Raw genomic sequence first — 18,055 nt, 5'->3', positions numbered from 1 at the left:
GTAGGGAGTAAACTCCTGAGGATATGCAGCCATCTTGGGTAAAACGAAGTGGCTTTAAAATAAAGTCTTTTATATTCTTCATAATTTTTCTCACCTCTCGATATAAATTGTTTTTTTTAAAAAAATGATTTTATTTTGTATATTTTTAAATACTTAAAAAAAAGAATGTTGAAAATAGTATATTTTTGGTACCTCAATGATCATCCATTTTCCTTGAAGGATTTCTCTGGATGTATCCTTGCCTTTTGTACATACATGGGACCTTATTTTGTCTAATAAAATCCATGACATTGGAGGGTCCCAGGGTTTCTCTCTCTTTTTGTCTGTGAAGGTGTGGGTGTTTGGGCAACGGTAGTCTATTTTGGCAGAACTAGGTTGAAGAAGAGCTCAAATTAACATCCAAAATCAAGAGTAAAAATGGTAACACCCCTCCCTGATGTATTTGCCCTGTGATCCTTATACACTGCCTGATTGAGAGACTTTCCAAAGACAAAATGTGAGCTGTACTATGCTTCTTGCAAAAGACTGGTGCAGGTATGCAATCCCTAACAAAAGGAGCCTCTAGTCAATTGCTAGTTTGCTGTTGGGATTCAACCACATACCAGAAATTTAGGTTTCATTAACTAAAGTATGTCACCGTAGTGTGACAAACTTACTTTAAAAAACCACAAACTTTTTGCAGTTAGGAAAGTGATGAGGAAATGCACTGAAAAGTGAGGGGCATACAAATGGTTAACAAGAAAATGTCTTAGCAAATCAGCACGAAGGTTTTCACTGTTGTATAACATCCTTGCAAACAAATCAGAATGAGCGTTCAGTAACGCCTGGGGATATTCTAACTTCTGTCTAAGCTTTGTGCAAAGAAAGCAAATGGAATGGCTCAGTGAACAGGTCATTTGGAGAAGCCCCAAAATTGTGTTTGAGGAAACAGGAGACTTGCTTTCCAGACTTGCAAAATCCCTGTGCAGGTGTTATTAACACGGGAGCAAGAAGTGGCACTGGGCCACGTAACCCTGCACCTAAATATCTAGCCCTTCCGTCTGGTTCCTGTCTTGATGTCTGCAAACACAGCTTGCAGAATATCTGCACAGAGGGAGGGACAGTCGCAGTGTCTAAGTTAGGCCTTAATGTGGAGCTTAATGTGGCTTAATGTGGAGCTGGGGAATCTGCGGCCCTCAGACGTTGCCAGACTACAACTCCCATGCTGCCTGGGGCTAATTGGGTGGGAACACTTCCACCAGAAAAAGTATATACCCGTATTTTTCGCTCTATAAGACGCACCAGACCACAAGACGCACCTAGTTTTTGGAGGAGGAAAACAATAAAAAAATATTCTGAATCTCAGAAGGCAGAACAGCAAGAGGGATCACTGTGCAGTGAAAGCAGCAATCCCTCTTGCTGTTCTGGCTCCTGGGATAGCTGCGCAGCCTGCATTCACTCCATAAGACGCAGACACATTTCCCCTTACTTTTTAGGAGGGAAAAAGTGAGTCTTATAGAGCAAAAAATACGGTAGTTAAAAAGAAGTGCATCCTCAGATATGGGTCCTGCGTGCAAAAATACGGCATGAAATGTCCACAGTTAGTGGCGTAACCCTGGAGTTCCAAGCCGTCATGCTGCAAGTATCTTTTGCAGCATGGATGTGTCCGTTGTCCTGCGTCACTTCTGAGGAAACGAAAGTGACAGGACCGTGCGCTTCCTGCCTTTGAAGCTCCCTGGCACTAGAGGAGGAGGAGGAGGAGAAAGTGTGACCTTTGTTTGCTGCCTCTTGAAGGTGTGTGGGGAAGCTTGTCAGCCTCTGAGTCCAAGGTTATCTGCTCAGAGACCGGAGTGTCACTCTCCCTCAAAAAACAATTCACACCCTTTCCAACGAATTGCAGAGAAAAGAAAGCAATGGACGGGAGCCAGGAATTCTGGGTGTTGTCGCTGGGAATGTGTAGAGATTGGAACTGGCTGTTGTGTAGGCTCTCTAAGCTCACGGTGGTGTTCAGTTTCTTCCTTTGTCTCCCCTGCTTTCTTTATAATTTCTAATTCCATCCTTCCTTTACCCCCCTACCCACCAAACGCTACCCCCATCAAGACACAGCCACGGCTGCCCCCTGTTGGATGAGCGTGGGTGCATCTTATCCCTGTTTGCTTCAACCCCAAAGGAAGCAAAGAGAGGCCGAAAGAAAGACCGCACAAGCCTCCTACTATGCTTTGAATGACAGACCAAAATTCAACGGGTGCAGCTCCCCCCTGCCACTTCATGCTGGGGGATTAAAAAAAAGAAAGCCAGTTGTATTATTGGCACCTTTCATCCAGCCGCCAGAGACAAGATGGCAACCGCTGGTTTTTGTGAGAGGGAAGGGCTCTATAAGAAGGTTAAAGAAGGCTTCTGAGCATGGATGTGCACAGCCGGGTCCAGTTCCATGTTTGAAGAGTCGTGAGACAGGAAGCTCTCTAGGCATCCTTTGAATTTCTCATAATTCCTCAGAGCAGGGTGTGCCAACCTCTTTTGAGGCAGTGGGTACATGTGGAATTTTTGAGAAAGTGGTGTGGGCGCCAGTCACAAAATGGCTGCCATGGGAGTACAGTGGTACCTTGGGTTAAGAACTTAATTTGTTCTGGAGGTCCGTTCTTAACCTGAAACTGTTCTTAACCTGAGGTACCACTTTAGTTAATGGGGCCTTCTGCTGCTGCCACACGATTTCTGTTCTCATCCTGAAGCAAAGTTCTTAACCCGAGGTACTATTTCTGGGTTAGCAGAGTCTGTAACCTGAAGCGTGTGTAACCTGAAGTGTCTGTAACCCGAGGTACGGCATAATGGCCTACATTTTAAAAAAACACACACAGAAAAAGAGGCAGGCCCTCAAAATGGTGTGGAGATTCCTGCTCCCCAAGACATTTTCCAGTCACCACAAGAGGTGGTTGCAGCCATGGGCACCACGTTGGTGACCGGTGCCTCACTTGGTGCTAATCCAGCCTGACCCAGCCCACGAGGCCTACTGAATGGAGCAAAATTTATGGCATTCATGAAGCTGTTTGGCTCTTTGGAAGCTGCTTGTAAGGATTGTTGTGACAGGAGGGATAAGTCCCTGTGAGACTGGCTCCTGGAGAGATAAGGGAAACACTGTGCTTGATAAGAGGCCATGAGGAATAGTGTCAGGAAGCACAATAGCAGGAGAAACCGCAATATGTTTGCTTCTGTTTTGAGATACGATGATGAAACATGTTTATATGCCCGGTATGACTAACAGCATGCTGTGAGGATGTCATTATTTATCCTGGGAAATTCTGATCATGCACAGAGGGTGAAGAAGCCGTAGCTATCTATCTTGTGGGTGGGATTCAATTGCATACTGGCAAATTTAGGTTGCACAATTAAAGCGGATGTGGTGCACGTGTAACAAACCAACTTCCAAAACATACACACACTCCATACCTTTTGTGGCAAGTAAAGTGAGGGGGAAATACACAGGAAAGTGTGGGATCATAGCCGCTTGATGCAACATTGTATAGCCTTTCTTGCAAACAAATCAGAATGAAATAATAAATAGCAGCTGTCACCTCCCCACATAATTTGCGCAGACAATTCAGGGTGAATGCTCAAGACCCTTGTCCTCTCTCCGATCATTATAAAGAATGATACATCTAGACTTTTAGCAACTTTCCCCTATTTTGATACCCATGAGACTCAAAGGGTGTACAATCTTCATCCCTGTGTAGAAAAATAGTTGTACATGCATGAGTACTTTTCACTTGTAATGTTCGATGAGTGCAATATCTGTGTACATGATAACTGAGCTGTGCAAATAAAAAAGTCTCTACAAACATGGTGGGTGCAAAATAATAATAATAATAATAATAATAATAATAATAATAATACAAACATGGCGGGCTCTGAGGTGTAGGGAGAAGTGGGCAGGGTGTTCCAGGAAGCTGAGGAAGGCAAGGGCCAACAGGCCAGCTCTCTAGCTGGCCAGGTGAGGCTCTGGGAGGAGGTGTGTGAATCCTTGGCTGGAGTAGGCTTGGACAGGTGAGGTTCACCTGCCTCATTGAGCCCAGATGCTGCAGTCCATCAGCATGCGAAGTATTAAAGGGCAGCAGAGCCAAGATGCTGTGTCTCCTGAGCTCTCCATGTTGATGGTCCTTGACTGGAATGTTGCTGGACAACCATGGAACAGGGCTTCAGGCCTGACTCTGGACTGTTTCCTGACTGCTGGACTTTGGACTTGGCTACTTGGATTGACCCTGAACCTCATTTCCTGACCTTTGGACTTCACTTGTGTGGCTTGACCTTCAGATTTTGAACTTTGGACTTGGCCTACTAACATGCTGCCAAGTAGGCCAGGGGTTCAGGACAGGACTTAAAAGACTTTATGGCTTCTTGCAAAGACTCCTGGAAACTGCAGTTTGTCAAGGATGCTGAAAGTCGTTGGGAGTCTCCTACAGTGGTGTAGCATGGGGGGTGCAGGGGGGGCCAGCCGCACCGAGCGCAACATCTAGGGGGGCGCGCTCGCCGCCTCCGGAGTCACCCAAGAGCCTCGGGCGCAGGCTGTAGCAGAGCCCCATGTCTCGCGGAACCAACGAGCTGTGCACACGTCCGGGCTGAAGGCATCCGGCAGGCAGCAGCTCTCAGCACTCACCGCGGAGGGTGCGCCAGGCAGCCCCTCCTCACAGCCCCGCCGCCGCTGCAGCTGCTGGGCCATGTTGCATTTTCCTCGCCTCTCTGCCCTCCTCCTCCTCCTCCGGGCAAGCGGCGTCGTTTGGGCGGCAGCGCCAGCGGCAACTCGCCTCAGATCACCTGACACGGACCTGCCGCCGCCGCCGTGGCTACCTTACCGTAAATACCCCAGCCCAGGCAGCAGCAAGAAGAAGCTGGCAGCGGCGGCAGGTTAGGGGTTAGGGGCGCAAATTACTTGCCTTGCCCCGGGTGCTGACAACCCACGCTACGCCGCTGGTCTCCTATTCAACTCATGGAGCTACAATTCCCAGAGTTTCCTGTTAATTCATTGTTAAATCCCTCTAGGAACCGTAGCTTTGTGAAGGGGGGGAGGAAGGTTCATCTAGGTAGGGTTGCCATATGTCCTCTTTTTCCAGGGCACGTCCTCTTTTTCATGGGTAGCGTCGTCATAGCGATCCATAGTTAAAAGTAGAAGTTGGCAAATGTGTCCTCTTTTCTGTTCTTCAAAATAAGCTTTGGGAGTCCTTCCTATTTAAATCTCTGCTATTCTTTTATACGTCTCTCTGAATGTTTTTTGTTTTTTGCAGAGGTGATAACTCTCACTCAGATTTTTCCTCACTTGGTCATGGATTAAGAACTCATAATCCATGGTGTTTATCATAGAATAGAATTGTAGAATTGAAGGGATCCTGAGAGTCATATAGTCGAATGCAGGAATATTTTGCCCAATGTGGAATTCGAACCCATAACCCTGAGTTTAAGAGTCCCATGCTCTGCCAGCTGAGCTGTGTTGGGCTTCCTCTCCCTCTGACACCCTAGAAGGCCTTGGTCCCTTTGCCTCTATTGACCTCTGCCTGAACTGGCTGCCTTTTGGTCTCTAGTGCACATGAGCTTTCCCTCCCCATCCGCTTCTGCTCTCTGTGGTTTTCCTGTCCAGATAATGCAGATCCTCTTTTCTCCTTTCAAGTCAGTTTTTACTGAATCCAGGAATTTCTGAAGCAAGCAGAGGTTGACAAATCCTAGCTGTCTTCAGTGACCAACCAAATATCTGTGGTTACCGGAACCCTCCTTTCCCCAATGGGGCTCCACACATTTGAAATGGAAGTGCAAAGTTAGGGCAAGTTCTCTCCAGCTCTAGCTTGTACAGTAGCTGGGTAGTTCTGCTCCTTAAGGTCAGTGGTTTTTCCCCAAAAGGCAAAATGGGGAACCCTGACGTCGTTTCACAAAATGAGGTGTATGTATTGCCCTGAGCAGTCCAAACATCTTCCGAAATCCCGAGGGGCTCCCTCGGAGGCTGCCCCCCCCCCATGTGAAGAACCTTTTTGGAGATTTGTCATGGAACTAAGGACACAGAGAACTCCTTATCTGGGCTGGCATCCAACAATCGGGTTTATGCAGGAAGTGGCGGGGCTGGTGGGTGATCGGAATTCAATGCGGTGCTTTATAGCTGAAGGCATATTTCATTTACTGGTTCCACTGGGTCGTTGGACGTAGCCCAGGATCTTTGAATGACGCAAAAGGGATATTCTAAAGCAAACAAACACATTCTTTGCCAGAGCTGTGTATAAATTCCATAAGACAAAACCGGGGAGAAAAATGTTGCATCCATCCTATAAAGTTGGTGTGGTTTGCTCTGGCATAATTTATTCTTCCTGTCGTGAGGGTTGTTATTATTACTATTTTTAAGGCATGTGAAGAAGCGTTCTGTCAGGTCAGCCTGCTTGAGCTTCTAGCTTAGAATTGCCCTCTGCTATACAGACTGGCAGTAGTGGTTTTTCGGGGAGATGTGTTTTACACGGGGTTGGCACCAGATTTGGGGGGAACCCATGGCAGCATCCCAGGTCCTACTTGGACCAGAAACCTATAATATCAGAAAATTTCATATATCTGTGGGCCAGGGTCTTACATTTTGGATAACTTAAAACAACAGTCAGCCACTGTGGATGGGAGCTGAGCTACAACACCCACTGCCAAAGAGCATCCCCCAGGGGCCAGGCCAGGAGGGCACAGGTGGATCAGGCTGACTTGGGGCCCTTCCAAGATCCTGGGGCCTTGTCCTACTTGGCTGGCTGCTGGCGCTGGGCCTGCTTTTACAGCCCCTGCCATAACCTGATGCTTTAACTGAAGATGCTGCAGAAAGAATTGGGACCCGCACTCAAAAGCATATGCTCTTCAACTGAGCTATGGTCCTTCTCCAAAAGTTCCAGCCTGGCAGTGCTGGGACCTGTATCTCCTGTTCTCCTGCTTGTCTCTCTGTCCCTGTCCACTGGGATGAAGCTTGCAGGCTGCTCAAGCCACAGCAATCTGCCCTCCTGAACTTCCTCGCCTGAATTCCACCAAGTCCTGCCCAGCCACTTTCAGTCCGGCTATGCAACTTACAACCTAGTTATGTACACACCAACAGTGCCCGGTTTCTTGAAAATCATTATCCTGGGGTGTTGTGGGTTTTTTTGCCTAGGGTTAGGCGGGCAGTTTAATATGTTGTTAGTGTGAGCTACTAAACTCCTGGTCCTTTGGGATTTAGCTGCCCCTACCTCGCCACCAGTGTTTCCAGAGTGGGAAGTGGTTGCACAATCTCCCCAGTGTCCAAAAAACACTTGTGTATGTAATGCTGTATGTATGCTGCTCGTGCAGCAGATGGTGAGGCATGTTTTCCATGCTTCTGCTATATCAGAGATAAGCAACCTATCATCCCTGCCCCATCCTGGGAGTTGTAATTTACCCATTAACAGAACTATGAGTCCCAGCACCCTTAAAATGCAATTCCCAGGATTCCTTGTGTGTGTGTGGTGGTGGAGAATGTGCTTTAAATGTATGGTGTATGCAGGTGTAGTCCAGAAACTGGAGGACAACAGGATTCCCAGCCCCCTCTTGGTTTTCATATTGGTTTAGGACAGCAACCTTTAAGACAAAAAGAACCACTTGGACCCGTTTCCGAAGAAAAAAAAACTGGGAGCCGCAAAACTGGTCATTTTAAAAATAACTTTTTTGTCACTTTTTAAATTATTTCTTTGTTTGACCCCTCAGAATTACTCCTCCTCATAGAAATAAACGTTAAATTAACAAGTTACCTTTTTGTGTGTGTGTGTTCTTCACTCCCCTTCAAAACAGTGACCAGCGTACATGTCCCTTACAATGTAGCGGGCGGGCGGGTGGGAAGGTGACGTCGGGACGGTGCGTGACTAACGCACGCGCCGCCCCTATGCGACATCACAGCCAGTACAGCGCCCGCCACAGTGGGAAGTGTCGGGGCGCACAATGCACTGCCTCCCCTCACTAGTATCCGCCCCAGGTGTAAAAGAGCCACATGTGGCTCCGGAGCCGCGGGTTGCCGACCCCTGGTTTAGGACAAGCCCATTCGGCAGGCAGCATAAATCCCTCTTCATAATGCGTGCATGGCTTGGGGTCAATTATTGAACCAGAAGTTGTTTATATGCAAGTTTCTGGTTTTATCTACACACATAGAGACACTGCTGAAATGAGTTCTGTTCCCTGCCAAATACTGTATTTGCTCAGAACTGCATGTCTCCACGCACAGAGACAGCTGTTCCCTGCCAGTTTTCTACACAGGCAGCACACACTTCTGCAGTTTTGGAAACTGTTTTCACTGTATTTTGGCACTTGTTTATATAGACCCTGAAGTTGACAGTGGGCCCAAAGCTCTGTAACACAGCCACGTCGTAGTGAAATACCGCTCACTTCACTTCCACTTAAACGGCGGAGAAAGTTGTTGAAAAATGCTGAAGTGTTCTGGCTACCAGTTTGGTACACCACCGCCTAAGTCGGAATCGTTAAGTCAGTACAGTATTTAGGAAGAAGCGTCGATGCAAAAGACGCCAGACAGAGCAGCAAACTGTGTGTATTTATGAGGGGGGTCAGCTTCTAGGCCAGGGTGGTCCGTCCCGTGGGCCACATTGCCTCCTTTGGCAGCCAAGTCTACAAAAAAATACTGTGACAAAAATTGCAGACGGAAGCCTGCAAGCTGGGGGTCGCTTCTCTTCTGAGCTGCTGCTGCCGCTGTCAGGGCTGCTTCGCCTGCCTCGTGACTGTTTGCTTGCTGCCTTTTTTAGTCAGCGCCTCGCTTGCCTGCCTCAGTGGCAGCAACAGTTCCTATCACGATGGAACATGGAGGGATTTTCCACATGAAGTTAATTGTCGCACCTGCTGGATGCACTTTTCAGCAGAGATAACCGCTGTGCGTGCAGTTCTTCTCTTGCCCTTGGTCCCCTCTGTAGATGAGACTCACTTGCCAGGCTGGAGTTATCATGTTTTCTCCAAAAGGCTTCAGAGCCACAAGACTCTCTGCAAGCCCCATGCTCTGGACTTGACAGCCTCGACGCACAGGGCTATTTATTAGGCAGTGAGGGAAAGGCACCCTTGGCAGGCCCAAGAAGGCCTCTGACAGAAACAAACCTCTTTTGGGCCTAGGGGCACATTTGAAAGTCATACACCCACAGATTCTGCAACAGAGCACCTGCCCACCCACCCCCAAGCCTATCCTGTTAAATCTAATATAATGCTTCTTTCAAGCCTAATTTCAGCATCGTAAGAGGACGGTGTTGGCCACAGGGGAGGCATCTGTGCGCATGGATGCAGCCACGAGCCCTTCCTTGGCCACCCCTTCCATATACCGTTTGAATGCTTGCTTCCATAGGTTCGGGAAATAAAAGCAACCTGACAGAAGTTTATTACGTGAGCTCTATTCCCCACCGTGGCAGAGAAAAGTCACAATGACTGGGCTTCCTACTAAAAATAGTTTAATTTAACAATATTCACATAATTAGGCTGCAGCTATATAAATATATCCACATATATAATTAATATAAAAATAACACATACAGTAGAAACTAAAGGGTCAAGAGCCCTGAAGAGAACAGCTTTCTCAAAACCAGAGTTTGCACAGAAAGAGGCCTCTTCCTCCCCATAACCGGAGAAAAGGGTGGGGTCAGAAGGGCTATTAAGGGTTAACAAGATACCATGAAATAGGTAATGGTTTCTCCCTCAAGATAATTCTTTGAGAGAACTAACTCGGCACTGAGGAACCAATGGGGGAAAAAATAATCATTATTACATTTATAGCCTCCAAGGAGCTCAAGGTGGCCTATAGGGCTCTGCCCCTCCTCATTTCACCCTCACAATAACCCTGTAAGGTAGGTTACGGCCTGAGTAAGGGATTTGAACTACACACAGCCTCTTTCAATGTGTCTCACTGTCCAGTAGAAAGGTGTTCAGATTGAAAGGGAATAATGCCACAAAAGCCTTGCTCATAAGGACTCCATCTTAATCACCTTTCCCCACCTCCGCTCTGCACCTTTAACAACTGTGATGGGAATAACTGCAGTAGGTTCATGCTTCTCCCGTTAGCAATCTACAGGGCCTACAGGCTTCTTTACCTTGTTGAATTTCTAAATGCGCCACACAGAGGATAAGAAAAGGCACATAGGCTATATTGGCTTTCCACTGCCTTTGAGCATCATGTTTCTTAGTGTTCAGTGTTACAGGGAGGGGAAAAATTGGAACCAGATACCCTGGGGTGGAAGCGCCATCTCTCTTGTCTCACAATGAACAAAGGCATTAAGGCCCTGCCAAAAGGCGGAAGAGCCAATGCTGCTCCTCTGCAAACATTTTCTCCTTTCATATTCTGGATTTATTTTTTTTAAGACAAGAAGGACAAGAATGAGAATATGAAGGAGATAGGCAAGATGGAGGCAGTTCAGCGTTGCTTTGCTGGGACAGCTACATGAGAAAAGCATTCCTCACAAGGGAAGGGCGTTTCATTCCTTCAGCCTTCCCGTGGGTAGAGAGAAAAAGTTTACTACTCTCCTAACTTCCCCTCACCAACACAAAAACAGAAGCCAACCGGGATGGTACATATGACACCACATAATTTCCCCTCAGAGCGAGGGGACAGGGTATCTGTCAGCCAGGAGGGACAGGTCCTTTACACAACGGAGGACCCAATCCCGGTAGAGATGGCAAACGCGGTAGCCGGAAAATTTCATGAAAAAGGAGCTGCCAAGTCCCGGCGGCTCAGCCGGCGTCGCCGGAGCAGGTACGAGGCCCATGGAGGCCATGATGGATGCAAGGTGGTTCGAGAGACCAAGGCACTGCAGGCGCGACAACGTGAGCTGGTGGTGCAGGTCACTGGCATCGGAGTTCATCACCTCCTGTTGGCTTTTGACGGCAGACAGGAAGTCTGGCAAATTGGAGAAGGCCGTGACGTTCTGCTGCAGGCGTTCGGCGTCGCTAAGGTCCAGCCAGGCGCTGGGGGGAAGGGATGGCGACGGCAGGCCTGGGAAGGGCTCGACGGGAGGGTTGAAACCGGCGTTTGTGAAGGGTTCGTCCTGAATAGACATCTGAGAAATGAAAAGACACGCAGGACGGTCAGAGCTCTTAAGCCTTGGCGTTCGGGTTCCTGGATTCTGTACCCCACCCTTTCTCCAAGGTACTGGCTGATGAGACAATCGCATTTTGTCTTCACAAACACCCTTTTGTAACGTTGTTGTTTGGCTGAGATATTCGGAGGCTAGGCCAAGGTCACTCGCTGAGCTACAGGGAAATCGCAAACCAGGAGATGATCTAAGTAGGTGGGGATGGGGGAAGAGGAGACAATTCAAACGCAACGTGCCTCTGATCACGGGCCAAGTTACTGCAGCTAGGCTGTCCGCACCTGCGTCAGCCCCTATCCTGTGCTCAGAGTTAAGGCAAACCAGTATCATTTTACACACAAGGCTAGTCAGATCGGAGGAGAGCCAGTGCGGCCTCATGTTTAGAGCGTCAGACTAGGACCTGGGAGATCAGGTTTCAAATCCTCGCTGGGATTCAGGAAAAGGGCTGTCTGTCTTTCCATGCATAGCTGGCTTTATTGTAGCCACATTTTTGCACCAAGGGATCTCAAAGTGACTTACACAAGCTCATGGGGTGACCTGGGGCCAGCCACTGACCCTTAGCCTAACCTACCTCTCACAAGGTTGGTGAAAAACGTGAGATATAAAAGCAATCAATCAATCAATCAATCAATCAATCAATCAATCAATATTGAAGTAAAAGGACATGGCTGTCTTCGGCTCATTAATTTCAGTGCTTAGCTGAACACACACACACACCTTCCTGGCCTCCAAGAATATGTTCATTTCTCTCAGGTTCTGAGGACTCACATAGTCTGCTAGCAGCTGTTTTGCGCCATCCTGCATGTTGATGGCCAGGTTGTATGCATTTTTGATCCCGAGTGCGATTTCTTGCTGGGAGAGAGATGGTGGTGATGACGAAAGGTGGCTTGGCAAGTCCACTGTAGACAAAAAGCAAGCAGAAAGTTAAGATGGTGCGTTGGGCAAGCTCACAGCCCATAGTAAACCTCAAGGTGGGCCTCTGCAGATGCTTGTGAGGGGAGAGGGCTGGAAAAGACGAAAGAGGCAAACTGGTTTCCCCCAGAGTGTAACCCCCAACAAGCAGCCAGGGGACCTTTGGGGTTTTCTAGAAAGTAGCAATGACACCTCTCACACCTTATTTATTACCTGTACACATCCCAATTTTCCTCCAAGGATCCTTCCTCCCTTTATGCTACCTGTGAGGTAGGTTAGACCAAGAGACAGCAACTGGCCCAAAGTTACCTAGAGAGCTTCATGTCTGAGTGGGGACCTCCAGGTCTTGGAGTCCAACACTCTAAACAATGGCTCCCTATTCTATACTGGCATGCTAAATCACTTTGGGAGAGGGCAAATAGGGCAGTGTGTGTGTTCAGAGTCACAACTCCCCACCACTGGAAATCCCTGAAGTTGGCTGGGATCCAAAAAACTACAACTCCCCATATTGGAACTCCCCGCTCAGCGCTCAGGAGTCAAATGGGACTGAAAACAGTCTTAAATATAATATTTATGGGCCACCTTGGTTAGGAAGCTCTCAAGACAACTTTCAGAACCACAGAACAAAACCCAACAAAATCATAAATATATGGCTTTTGTGTTTGCCTCTAAAAGATCAGACAGAGAATGTTTTTAAAAACTCGAGTACGCCAAGCATAGTTATATGTGCAAAAAAGTGCAAAAATTCTAGAACGTTGCAATATCCCCCTTTTAAAACATTACTATGGATATGTTGTGGGCCAGATTCCCCCATGATTCCTGGATTTACAGTAAAAGAAAGAATTAATCAAGGTGCGATTAATCTTTGCCAAACACAGAAACCCCTGGATTTGGTTATGCAGAGCTAGCTGGATGGGCCATTAGCAGGAGACAAAAGCCAGTACTGTAATGACCCATCAAGGAAACCCATCAAGGAAGGCAAGACTGCAGGCAAAGGGGAGCGGGCCCCTTCTTGTTGGGTGCTTGTGGGCAGAGGCAAATGCCAGGTTTAGGGTTTCAACTTTGAATGATGGAGGTCCTTCGAGTGGGTTGGCAACAAGAAGGAGGAGAAGGAGGGGCTGGGAATGACAGGCTGGAACTAAGAGGCACAGAGGACAGACTTCTTGCTGTCCTTTGACTCCAATGCTGCCCTTAAGGGGGAGGCCAGACCCTCACAGGATGTGAATGCTCTGTAATCCCTCCATGTAGGTACAGGTTGAATATATGTGTAAATAAATCCATACATCATAAAGACATCACAGTCTCTGCCATGCCCAGTTTCTGAAAGAAACATGAGCAAGCGTCTGGAACCCTGGGAATCTCACACTGCTGGGAAATGGGGTGTGTGTATGTGTGTGGCACGTTCTTCTACTTTGGTGATCACTCCTAGCCGAGTAAGATTGTCTTCCATGAATACAGTTTTAACAGTGAGTCCTTAAGTGACTGTGGAGGCCAATTCTGGAACCACACGTAATAGGATATTGAAGAGTGAAGTAAACTGCATTTCACTTAGGCACACCAACAGTCTTCACAGCTGGTGGAATGAATGGACCTGCAGTTTTGTATTTTGGAGTCTGTACCTAAGGGCGAAACCTTTTAGCTGACCTACTTTGCAAGGGTACTTTAAGGCCAAGTGATATGCAAATGGATTTTTAAGTACTGTATACATACACACACAAATACAAATACACAAAGAAGAGACTTAAACAAAAATAGCACTCCCATATCAGATTTCTGACCCAGGTTACCAGAGGCAAAGTCCACACCACTTTCCTCTGAGTGGGAAAACCACAGCATCACCTTATCTACACACATCACAGACAGCTCAAGGGCTTACTGCCTGTCCTTATCAGGCACACTCCACCTTCTCACTGAGACAATTTGTATGCACAGATTATTAACAACACATCAGAAGCATTCTAATCCTTCTAAGAATTTCCTCAATTAAACGAGAATTTCTTCAACCAAGCAATTTGGTCTCCCCACCCTCTCATGCAGCAATCACAGACATCTTGGGTAAGGGCGGAGTAGCTCAGTGGGTAGAGCATCTGCTTTGCATACAGAAGGTCAAAGGTTCAACCTGGTATCTCCAGGTAGGGCTTGCAAAAGCTCCTGCCTGAAACCTGGGGGAAGGACAGGTGCCAGTCAGAGTAGATGAAGGAAGCAGTGCCCTGTGTTTCTATCTTGGAAGAAGCTGAGAGGTGGGGAGGACAACCCAGGAGTTATGTGTGGGGAGGAACATCAGGGAACCCCACAGAGGGGCTCCCTGGAAATAGAGGAGAGTGTGACCAATTTCTAGAAGACATTTCACAATCCACAGGAGGACGATAGCTTTTATTTCCGGACACTTTAAAATGCATTTTAATTCCTGGCATTGTGGGGCTAGTCCCAAAAGAGTGTGCAAGCTTTAGAGTTCCCCAGAGCTCTTCATCAGGCTAGGTGCTAAGCCTTGTGGGGGCAGAGAAGGAGAGAGAAGCTGACTTGGTGTCGAAGCCATAAAGTCTGAGCGTAGGAAGAGGCAGCAGACTTAATTAGTTATGAGGCTCTTTCTGGGTGCTAGTTTCAGGTTACACATAGGGATGAAGAAATGGTGGGATGGGCGATTCCCCCAGTTTTGAAAAGGGGAAAAAAATACACCGAGCAATTATTACCCAGGTCTACCTGCTGCCTTAGGCAAAGCAGCAACTTCCCAGGGTCTTGGGTTTCCAAGTTAGAAAAAGGAAACGAAGATGTCTAAAAGGCTGAAGCATAAATAGTAATAAAAAAAATAAAATACAGTAAAAGGCTGAAGCATTTTCTCTATGAGGGCAGGATGGAGAGTTTGGGGGCCTGGGGCTTGTGTGGTGTAGTGGTTAGAGCTTTGGACTACGACCTGGCAGACCAGGGTCCCAATCCCCATTCTGGGTGATCTTGGGCCAAGTCACTCGCTCTCGGCCTAAGCTACCTCACAGGGTTGTTTTGAGGATGAAACAGGCAGGATGAGAACTATGTATGTCCCTTTGAACTCCTAGGAGGATTCAAGAAACAGATGAAATGATAAAATAAAATAGCTTGGGTGAGGAGAGTTGCAGAGGCTTAAGCTTTTTAAATAAGCCTCTACTATGTCTCTCTTTTTCCCATGAACTAAATGGAACCTCTTGTGTTCAGGGATAATAATAATCAGATGCTAGGATTGTGCAAAAGAACAGGGAGGGCAAATTCTTTCCTGCTGCGCTTGGGGGCTTCCTGGGGATATTTGGTTGGCTGCTATTGCTAAATACTGTAGAATACTAGACAATATGGCATTGGGGGCTGTGCACATACCTAACATTTAAAGCACATTATTTGCACCAAAGTATCTGTAGTCCGGGACAAGGGTGGCGCTGTGGGTTAAACCACAGAGCCTAGGACTTGCTGATCAGAAGGTCGGCGGTTCGAATCCCTGCAACGGGGTGAGCTCCCGTTGCTCAGTCCCTGCTCCTGCCAACCTAGCAGTTCAAAAGCACGCCAAAGTGCAAGTAGATAAGTAGGTACCACTTCGGCAGGAAGGTAAACGGTGTTTCTGTGCGCTGCTCTGGTTTGCCAGAAGCGGCTTAGTCATGCTGGCCGCATGACCCGGAAGCTGTACGCCGGCTTCCTCGGCCAGTAAAGCGAGATGAGCGCTGCAACCCCAGAGTCAGTCACGACTGGACCTAATGGTCAGGGGTCCCTTTACCTTTTTATCTGTAGTCCACCCTCGCAGCACTACCATTCCCAGTACCCTTAACAAACTTGTCAGGTGTTTGACATGTAGCATGGCCTGTATGCAGTCTTGGAAGTCAAGAGAGATCTTTGCCATCCACAGCTGCGATCCTTCAAGGGGGGAATGCCAAGAATAGCACCCAGCCATCTTAAGTGCAAAGCACACACTGGCACTCCATGGCCAGGCATAGAAGTCCCCCAAGATGAAGAGAATTTTCCTTCTGAGTGAATGTTTAACTTTGGCCTCAGGTACTGCAGTGGGAGATATGTGCAAAGATTTATCTCCCATTCATTGCTCTCCAGGAAGGCAGGGAAGGAGAAAAGGAAATTGCTCAGGTTTTACAATTCTGGCTGGGACAGGAAAGATTAGAAAGGGAAAGTGGAGAGTGGAATCAGCTTAACCCTTTACCACCTGGTATGGAAAGAGGTGAGCAAATGGGCCGCCTGTCTCAACCACCCAGCAGCCTGCCCTCCGCAACCAACTTTTGACAGTTGACATAAGAGACACATCTGAAGTACAGTATTACTTAACCATGTTTTATGAGCTTCTTCCCCATAATGAACACCCAAGAACATGTCTGCACAGCTTGGGAAATTTGGTCAACTGAATGCAGCCACTCAGCCATCGGCCTTAACCTGGCAGAGGGGGAAACAAGCCTTTAAAATAGTGTTCGAGTTAACACCACCCTTTTTATGGTATAACTAACCGCCAGGTTGCTAGTCCACATGACCAAGTGAAATCACGTTTGGATCCAGCCTAAGTCCCCACTCTCTAGTCCCACGGCAAAACCTTCCCCCACTCCCCTTTTCAGGGCTTATGTTGGGGGGCTCAGCTGGCTGGGTCCTGCTCCACTGAGCTGAGTGGGGTTAGCATCCAGTGGGATTTCGGCTGGGGTAAACCCTGGAAAGGGGGTCTTCCAAGGGTGTGGCATGGGCAGGACCCAAAAAGAGGACTTAGGCCAGATCCTAAACCCAGCCAGCTCAATGTTTTAACTTGTGAACCTGGCATAAATTAAGCCAGCAAAAACACCATTTAAAGATTTGTGCTCCTTCTGCCGGCTAAGCCAGCAGTAGCCCCGTTCCAGAACAGAGTTTGGATTTGGCGTCCTTTACCCTGAGTTAATTTTCCACCAGCTTCTTCTGTAGAGCATTTTCCCTGCTAATGGGAAAATCTGAACCAAAGACTTGTCTTATTCATAGCATCCAGATGCTCTAGACTCATTCATGCAGATGCCAAGATGTTTGAACTTGTGTACACTGCGCAAGTTCAAACAAAAGTTGGCCCTGATGATTCTCCCCGATAAAAACTTCCTTTCTCTTACCAGCCTGGGTCAGCTGAAGCCAAGGCAGAACTACCATTCGATTATTACTTTTATTACACAAAAAGTCACAGAATTCTTAACTACATTAGATTAACTGTTTTTCAGGCAGGTTTCTTCCGCATTTAAAACCTGTGAGACAGGTAGTAGTTCATTTTCTTTCTCAAATTTCTCTCACGTTAAACAGCTGTTAAAAGGCACAGAAGACCTGGTTTTAAAAACAAGGAAAAAGCCTGCTTCACAAGAGGATAGCTGAAGTTAGGTTATAATAATAATAAAGCTCCAGACTTTTTAAAAAAATAAAAAATCAGGAGGGGGCAGTCAATTTTTCCTACCCACTCCTGCTCCTAGGAGCTCCTGCACAATTGCTTCCCTCATCCCAATTTGGGATTCCCCATTTCCTTTTTGCCAGGGCGTACAGATACCCCTAAACATTTTGCGAATCTTTGTACTTTTGCACATTTACTGCATTTATTTTTCCCAACCTGAAATATAAAATGGTGATTTCCTTGAGTCAAAATGAGAGTACCCCTAAACATTTTTTAAGAAAAAAAGAGCTCCTTTTTTTTTAACCAACTTATCCGGGCATATAGACAAACAACACCAGCCTGATCGGCAGATAAAAGCTTTAAAAAGAATATGGCAATGATCCTTGCATAACGTCTCCAAACGAAGCTGCCTTGAAGGGGGGCAGCTCTCCGCATCTCTGCCCCCATCGCCGCCTGCGAACACTGACTTCTATTTGCAGACTTTGCAAACTTCCAGAGCAAGAACTCGATCGAGCCATTCTCCTTTTTGCTGGGGGTGGGATTTACAGGACTTGCGGAAAGATTTACCTCTACACGCACCCCCCCTTTCCCAAGTTTCCTTGCAATTTCCCCCTACCTGAAAGCACCTCCATTCTTGCAGCAGCGCCTTTGGAGCCTCGGGTCACCTCCACTTGTTGCACCTTCGTCGCGGCGCGCTTCTTATAGGACTCCGGTTTCCTCCCCCCCCCCCCCCGCGCCGCCT

At 47.4% G+C, this 18,055-nt stretch overlaps 1 protein-coding gene across 3 annotated transcripts; it reads right to left on the bottom strand.

The window, feature by feature from the left end:
* Positions 1 to 9,405: 9,405 nt before the first annotated feature.
* CTF1 (cardiotrophin 1) lies at positions 9,406 to 18,053 on the bottom strand. Of its 3 annotated transcripts, XM_083707566.1 has the most exons (4): positions 17,930 to 17,981; positions 13,992 to 14,271; positions 11,772 to 11,953; positions 9,406 to 11,021 (listed from the first exon to the last, which is right to left on the bottom strand). In XM_083707566.1, the coding sequence occupies exons 3-4, from the start codon at positions 11,856 to 11,858 to the stop codon at positions 10,560 to 10,562; spliced, it is 549 nt and encodes a 182-aa protein (XP_083563692.1). In that variant the 5' UTR covers positions 11,859 to 11,953; positions 13,992 to 14,271; positions 17,930 to 17,981; the 3' UTR covers positions 9,406 to 10,559. The 3 variants fall into 3 exon arrangements, with proteins under 3 accessions (XP_083563692.1, XP_083563690.1, XP_083563691.1); XM_083707564.1 differs by lacking the exon at positions 13,992 to 14,271 and having other exon boundaries at positions 17,930 to 18,053; XM_083707565.1 differs by lacking the exon at positions 13,992 to 14,271 and having other exon boundaries at positions 11,823 to 11,953; positions 17,930 to 18,053.
* Between the last annotated feature and the right edge of the window lie 2 nt (positions 18,054 to 18,055).

This window comes from Podarcis gaigeae (genome assembly GCF_964106915.1).
Source record: "Podarcis gaigeae genome assembly, chromosome: 13".
Taxonomy (NCBI): domain Eukaryota; kingdom Metazoa; phylum Chordata; class Lepidosauria; order Squamata; family Lacertidae; genus Podarcis; species Podarcis gaigeae.
This window is presented reverse-complemented; position numbering and strand designations above follow the sequence as displayed.